Below are 7,412 nucleotides of genomic sequence, written 5' to 3'. Positions count from 1 at the left end.
CAGTGACGCTGTTTGGGGAAGGGGATCGGGTTGCGTAATGAGTGCAGGAAGATTTACAAAGCGATCCCGCGGATCTGGGGCTAGGTGGGAAATGGTCATCTCACCTGTCCATTTTTCATCAGGTCGGCCCACATGCTCGTGCCGTCGCCGCCGCGCATAAGCACATGGTAAGCGAAGAAGTAGACACCCGGCATAGGGCAGGTGAACTTGCCGCTGGCCGCCTCGTAAGCGTTGCCCACGTTAGTCACCACGTCATCAAAACGCAGCACCTCATAACCTTCGTGTGGCCGCCGCAAGCCCGCATAGAAGGCAATGCGAGGCACGTAGCCGACAGGGGCCGCCACCCCGCCGGGGCCCGGGCCTGGAGGGCCCGGAAGACCTGGCCTGCCGGGCTCTCCTGGAGGCCCTCTGGGACCTGGTGGTCCCGGGGGCCCTCGCAGACCTGCCTTCCCACGCCGGCCCACCTCTCCCTTGGAGCCCGGTGGGAAGGGGGGCACCGAAACGGGCGCGCCGTCGGGTCCTGGGCCTCGGGGTCCATGTGGGTCGCACACCATGCGACAGCGACCCAGCATCTCGTAGTGAGCCGGCCCGCGGGAGCTGTGCACCAGCAGCGGAATAGCCACCAGCAGAAGCAGCACCATGGCCACCCCGACGGCCGCGCCCGCTACCCGCTTGCGGCGGCTCAGACGCGATGCAGCCAGGGCCAGCAGGTCTTCCTCACTTTTGGGCGCAATGGCGGCGGAGGCCCAGGGCTTTCTGCGAGCCCCGGAGGCGGTGACCGGGCTCGGTCCTGGGTCGGAACCCTCCCCCCCCGACGGCTGCGCCCGACCCCCCCTCCTCTGTGGGTTCCCGCCTCAGAGGTGCCGTTCCCCAAACCTTCCGTCAAGGCGGAGGTCCCCGCGTGGGTCGAGCCAGGGGTAGCTCCCGACGGTTCAGAGCCTGTGGTCCTCTATTACCCTCCTGTTCAGCCTAACGTTCCCGGGCACCTGACATCTGCGGCTTCTCGGACGGCTGGTTTCTTACAGATCTAGGATGCTTGCTCTCGGGACAGCTGCTTTCTCAAGGATGGCGGCGCCTAGATCCCCAGCTACCCAGACGGATCGCTCCTCGCTGGAGTGGGGACTACTCTCCGCGCTCTGGACGTCCCAGGCTCTGCGCTTCGGGTAGTGCTCACCGGACTGGACCTCCTTGTAGGTTTGCGCTCCGGCTCTTGGAGAGCATTGACCCGCTTTGCTACCCCAGCTGAGGCCCCAGCCCCTGCTAGAGCCCTGGCCCCGCGTCTCTCTGCTGATAGCGCTCTCCCTCTCTGCGTCCCTAACCTTCCACCCCTCCCTCCCAGGGCGCGGTGCGGGTGGTGTGAGCAGCCGAGCGCCGGGAGCCGCTATAAGCGGCTGGGGGTGGAGCGACCCCTGGCGTCCAAAGAGGAAAGCTCGGGGGCGGGGCCGGCAGCGGCCCCCACCCTCGGGCCCCCAGCCTCGTGGTTGCTACCAGGCTCTGAACCTTATTATGCAGGGGTTCACTATACCCCAACCTATCCTTACTTTCACCCTCTACCCGGAGTTGGGTATTCCCACAGCCCAGAGAATACACAGAGAAGACAGAAGTGTATTCCTGAGCTAAAAAGAGCCCCTTCCTCCCCGCCAAAAAAAAGAAAAAAGAAAGAAAAAGGAAAATGAAATCCAACAAACAAGAAGGGGGAGAAAAGAGAAATTCACCATTCCACACCCCTCAGTACCCATAACCAAATAACATATGGTAAAGAGTTCAACGGGTACATGTTGGCCTGAATTGGAAAAGGCAAATCTCCAGCCATCCCTACCCTCGACCCCAGTGTGTGTTTGCGGGGGGAGGCAGAGCAGCCGAGAGAGTGAAGGAACAACAGAGAGTGAGAAAACAGACCAGCCTGTGGGAGGGAAGAGGAAACTGACAGAAAAGCAGAGAAGGAGCGACAGAAATCAAAGAGAGGGAAAACCAGATAGAGACACAGAGACAGAGACAACGCTTGGAAAAGAGACTGACAGCCCCAGAGGGGGAGAGGGAGAGACAGAGACGGAGAGAGAGAGACGGGAGCCAAGACAGGTTGACAGATAGAGAGAGAAATGTAAATGGCGCGCTGCAGAGAGACACCCAGGTCCGTGTTCGGACTCCAATGTGACATATCAACTGTGGGGAAAATGCGGGGGCGGGGCGTTCCTTCAGCATAGTGGTAGGCTCTGGGCCTGTGCATTGTGACAGTGGTCTGCAAGTGTGGATATGGCCATGGGACCCTAGCCTAATATGTCCCTGGGTGAGTGGGATTGTGAATTGTGCATTGTCTTTGTGTGTAAGTGTGAGGGCTATTTGAAGGAAGGTTTTGTATTTGTCTTCCTCTTAATCCTTGAATGTGAGACCCTATGAGTGCCATCGCTTCTATCTCGGAACTAGAGTAGAGAGTCTACTGGGGAAAAGAGTCAGAAGGAAGCTCTTGACTCACTTGCACTGCCTAGCCCTGGTCAGCTTCAGCCCTGCCCTAGCGCCAGGCTTTATCTAGCCCCTAGACCTCTGCCACTGTCCTCCCTTCCTCAGAGGTCTGTGGTTACAAGGAAACCCAGAGAAGCTGGCCCCCACACAAAAATGTTTAGAGAAGAGATTTGAAGTTGGTTATGCAAATTACCTAACCCAAATGCAGATTGAGTGCTAGGCACCCTCCTGTGAGAGGTGATTGTGTCTGCTATTCCAGGTGACCAAGAGGGAACGCAGCTTTGACGGATCCCTCTCTATACGGGTCCAGAGTCCAGAGAAAAAACTAGTGGTTACATTCTTTCTTAGGGTCTGGCCCCTCTGGGGGAAACTTCTTGCTCATAGAGACCCCAGGGCCAGAGATTTGGAGAAGGGGCTCCACAACTGGCAAAGTGGGGATATTTGGAGACCCTGGATGTGAACAGCTGCAAAGGACCTCTTAGAGACTAGGATCGGCTAGGACTATAGTGTATAGAAATACGATGTGAAAAATGGAGGGCACAAGGCATACCAGAGCATGATTATTGGGTGGAAGGTGATTTCGTCACCTCTCGTTTCCTGTACCCCTTCTCTGCATCTCTTAGCCCATAATGATGCAGGGAAAAGGCGGTTTGGTGAGGCTGGGCCTGTGTAGAGGGAGGCCCCTACGTGCTTGAAAGGGTTAGGAGAGAAAGAATTGGCAGTAGGTGGGGGAGGGGCCTCCTCCAACCATAAATACAAATTTTATTCAAGGTCTTTGTCGCCATTTGTCTTCCTCGGGGGGCTGAGGGCCATGTCGGCCCTGTGCATGTCTAATTCCGGATCTGCTCCCCCAGGCTGGATGATGGATGGATCAGAGAGGAGAGAGAAGGCCTGAGCTGATATCAGCCTCCCCTGCCTGATCCTCAAGCCCCATCAACCCCAGGTCCTGCCACGCCGCTCCTTCCTCCTCCCCTCTCCCTCCACTCACCAGAGGTCCTCTTGCTCAGCCCGATCCCCACCCCACTCTCCTACTCACCAAGGCCCTCTTTTTGAGCCCCTCACTTCGGCCCCTTTCGGGTCCCAGCTCTCTTCTCTCTGGAGCTTCCCTTCTCCTCCTATCCCCAGCCCAGACTGTGAACTGCGGTGACCAGCAGGGCTGCAGGCAGCAGCGAATGTGTATGGTGGGGAGAGCGGGCTTGGCTCACAGGGAGCGAGGGGCCAGCTCTATGAATTTATTCATGTTCTGTTGTTCTTTCCCCACACTCTGAAATAAAGCTGCCAGCTCACCAGGTCCTTATTGCTTCCCCTGCAGCTGTCACATTAGGCCAAGAAGAGACCTCGGTAGGGTCAAGGCCAGTCGGTGTTCCTGGGGCCAGAAGCCAAGTATCTGAGCTCAAAAGGAAATGCTGAGGCCCAAGCTTGGGTCTAGGACAATTTACCCAGAGCTCCTCAGGCAGCCAAACGGGTAGGACCCAGGAAGGTGGTGTGGTTGGGAATGGGAAGTAGGCAGAGAAAGATGTGTTGCAGGATATAGAAGGAGCAGTGGAGGTGGGAGACAAAGCTGATACGGGAAGGAAGGGGAGAGGAAGCCTTTAAGGAGTCTCATAGGCTCTCCTATTTATAAGCGCGGCCCAGCCTAAATCCTGCCTTAACCTCATCCCTTGACTCAGCACTAGCCCTGACCCTAACCCCGAATTATACACTTGACTCTTTTCCAATTCTAAAATGAATCCTAAGTCCATAACTTCACCCTAATGGATCCCATCCCTATCTCTCCTTTCCTGGAAACCAGGAGTCTCCCAAGAATTTCCCCCAGCGTTTACAGCCAAGTGTGCCTCAGAGTTTTGAAGACCAGACTTTGGATTAGCATGTGATTAGCATATGATTTGCATGTGATGTGTGCCTTCTACTCTGAGGAAGTTTTCATGTTAAAATTTTATGAAGTCTAGCAGAAAGGTCCTGGCTTCTTAAAGATTCTCTCCTTTTGTTCGTTCTCCCACACTCCTTGTCACTGACCCAGATGCCCTCAAGGGAAGAAAGCAGGTGAGGAAATGAGCAATAGAGGGCTAACAGGAGGAAAGATCCTGGGAGTGTGATCTGCCCCTGTCACTTGCAGTGAAACCTCCACAAGCCTCAGTTTCCTTGTCTGTAAGAGGAGAGAGACTAGCTGGCTGATCTTCCATTAAGATCTAAGGAAGCATTTTTTTTTTTTTCTTGTACTCTTTCCTTCCTCACCTTTCAGGATCATTCATAATGTGGTTCTCCTCCCTTCCTGCCCCATACACACACACTCTGGCTTTCGGTTCCCACATCTAAGATCATACAGAAGTGGAAACAGCCTGGGTTGCCTGATACAAAACCCCTAGTATGAAGAGAAAGGAACTTTATCCACCCGATAGCATGGAAAAGGAAATAACATTATTGAGTGCTTACTGTATGTTAGGGCTTTTACATGCAAGTTCTCATTGCATCCTTGCAGCACCCCTGAATGGTGGCTATATTGTCTCCATTTTACAGATGAGGAAACTGGGGCCCCAAAAGGAGAAATGGCTTCTCCTGTATCACCCTGAAAGTGACAGAACCAGACTTATGATCTCCTGGCTTCCTTCTCAGTGTCTTGAGAAAGAGAAGAGAAGAGAAATGGCACTTGAGGCAGTGGAAGGGTGAGAGAAGCATAAGTGGGGAGTGAGATCGAGATGCGTCTCAGGAGAGACCTGTGTGTGAAGCCAACGAGGCAGGGCCTTGGCTCAGCGTGTCCCACATCTTCCAAGCCTAGTACTATGAAGCCTGACAGCCAACAGGTGCTCAATTGCTAGCTAAGGGATGTGGGCTGAAGTTAGCTGTGGAGTAGAGCTGTTCAGGTGGAAGAGGAGAGGGCACAGAAGGAAATGAAGCGAATGGGAGGAAAATGTGCTCAAGAGGAGAAAGGGCCGTGAGTTGGCAGAGAGGGCTTAGGACTTTTCTCCTTTTCCCATGCCCGGTGGGAAAGCAGTCACAGACCAAGAGCCTGCATGCACTTTACCCCCTTGCACAGAGGCCAGACAGGCCTCAGTCGCCGGGCTAAAGGGCGAGTGCACCACCGGGCCTAGGGCTTCCGCTCCTCTCCCGCAGGAGCCTCTGGTACCGTACGTAGCTCCGTGCAGTCTTGGGTTCCAAGGGTCATGCCCGCACCCACGGGGCAGAGGACTGGCTCCTGGCTCCACAGGGAGTGGGTAGAGATTGCTTCCAAGGTGTCTGTCAGGCCACAGAGCGCTGCTGATTTGCTTCCAGAGCTCTTGACCCCGGCCAGGTGTGGCTCCTCGCCCTAGCCTCGCTCTTCACATATTTTTGAGACCCCCCCCCTCCCCCCGCCTCCACCGGCCTTCCGCTCCAGCCTCCAGTTAATGAAATGTAGCGAGCGGCAGCACAGGCAGCTGTCAGACCCTCATTTCTCCGCTGGGATGTTGGATCCCGCGCTGGGAGGCCGACAGGTGAGCAGAGGAGGGGGGATGCCTGCGGTTGAGGACCCAGAGCCCAGGAGGCAGCCCCAAGCGCCGGCCTTACGATGCTCTTTTTACTGGGGCCCCTAGTTCTTTTCTCCAACAAGCAGGAGACTTAACAAGCCCCACACACACTGCGCTCGGACCCATGTCGACCCGGGACTCCTGGTCCTGAACCCTAGGCTGGCCTGTCTCGAGTGTGCGCCGCGCGTAACGGCTCTGATTCGGCGGCCGCAGCCGGGTGCTTCCTCCCACCTCCTTCCATCCCTTCCTTCTTGCTCCCCCTCCTTCCCGTTCTCCCTCCCCGGCGGCCGCGGCCTTTATTAGGGATTCCGCGGCTGTCGGTCCCGCCATCCATCCTGTCCGCCGGCAATTAGGCGGCCAGACAAAGAGCGGCTTCGGATGGATGAGGGTCCCGGCGGATCGGAAATGTGAAGGGTCAGCGCTGCCGCCCGCGGCGCACCCCGCTCCCCGCTCCGCATAATCACCCGCCGCCCGTCACTCAGCCGGCCGCCAGGGGAGCTCCGGGGCAGGGGCTGGGGAGAGGGCAGGAGTGGGATTGCAGCCTAGGCGCCTAGGGCAGTGTAAGGGCGGACCTGCAACAGGGCGCCTCCTATGGGAGAATGGAAGACTGCGGAAGGAGGGAGGCAGGTGCAGAAGAGAAGAGGCAGGATATGGCCCAGGGAGTTCCCTGAAGGCGGGCAATGGGGACTGCTGCTTGGGGGCTTCCAGTGAGGAATCGGGAACTCTAGTTGCAGGAGAGGGGAGGGTGGTGGCCCAGGCGTCCCCTGCTGGGAGGCTGGAGTGCGAAGGCCTTGGGCCTCAAGTCTGTTCAAGGGGAAATGCGCCCAGGGCGAGCCCCCTTAGGGAAACTGAGGGTCTGTAGCCTGGTGCACCACCTATCAGAATAGGATCATATTGCTCTTCTATCCCCCATCTCTTAATTGAAATCCAACCTATCCACATCAAATCCGGAAAAGCTCAAAGCCTGGGTGAGCCAGAATGGAATCGAAAGGAAGCTCAAGGAGTCTGGGTTTTTACTGCAGATTCTTTGGCGCTAGCTCCCAGCTGACAAATCAACATCTCAATCTGACAATTAGTGGTGAGGTGGGGGGAGAGGGGCTCTCGCTGCCTGTACCGCTTAACCCTCCCGGCGGGCGGCAGAGAAGAGGGCGTTGCTGGCAGTGATGAACGACTCCGGAGGGGCCCGGGGCCCCGAGCGCGCATTCATTACTCGACTGACAGGCGGACGGCGGGCCGGGAGGCCAGCAAGTGGACGTGCGGGGAAGAGGGAAAGTAAGGGAGGCGTTTAACAGCCCCACCGCCTGGTCATCTCTGGGTTCTTTGCCTGACCCTGATACTTGACTTCCTTGAGCTCTTCCTGTCAGCTGTTGTGGCTGGCCCTGGTTGCACAATTTGGGGACCTAAGCCCTCTCCTCGGGTTAGGCGATTTAAGGTCTGAGATGTTAAGAA

General features: G+C 56.7%; 1 protein-coding gene across 1 annotated transcript in view; it reads right to left on the bottom strand.

The window, feature by feature from the left end:
* Nucleotides 1–1,340, bottom strand: part of C1QL4 (complement C1q like 4) — a 4,507-nt gene extending 3,167 nt beyond the window's left edge. Inside the window, exon 1 of the mRNA XM_006916808.3 lies at nt 105–1,340. Coding sequence (XP_006916870.1) covers nt 105–641 — 537 coding nt within the window. The 5' untranslated portion in view covers nt 642–1,340. The remainder of the gene's footprint in view (nt 1–104) is intronic.
* Nucleotides 1,341–7,412: the final 6,072 nt, after the last annotated feature.

This window comes from Pteropus alecto, unplaced genomic scaffold (genome assembly GCF_000325575.1).
Source record: "Pteropus alecto unplaced genomic scaffold, ASM32557v1 scaffold196, whole genome shotgun sequence".
Lineage (NCBI taxonomy): Eukaryota > Metazoa > Chordata > Mammalia > Chiroptera > Pteropodidae > Pteropus > Pteropus alecto.
Note: the sequence above shows the minus strand (reverse complement) of the source record. Positions and strands in the feature narration are given on the sequence as shown.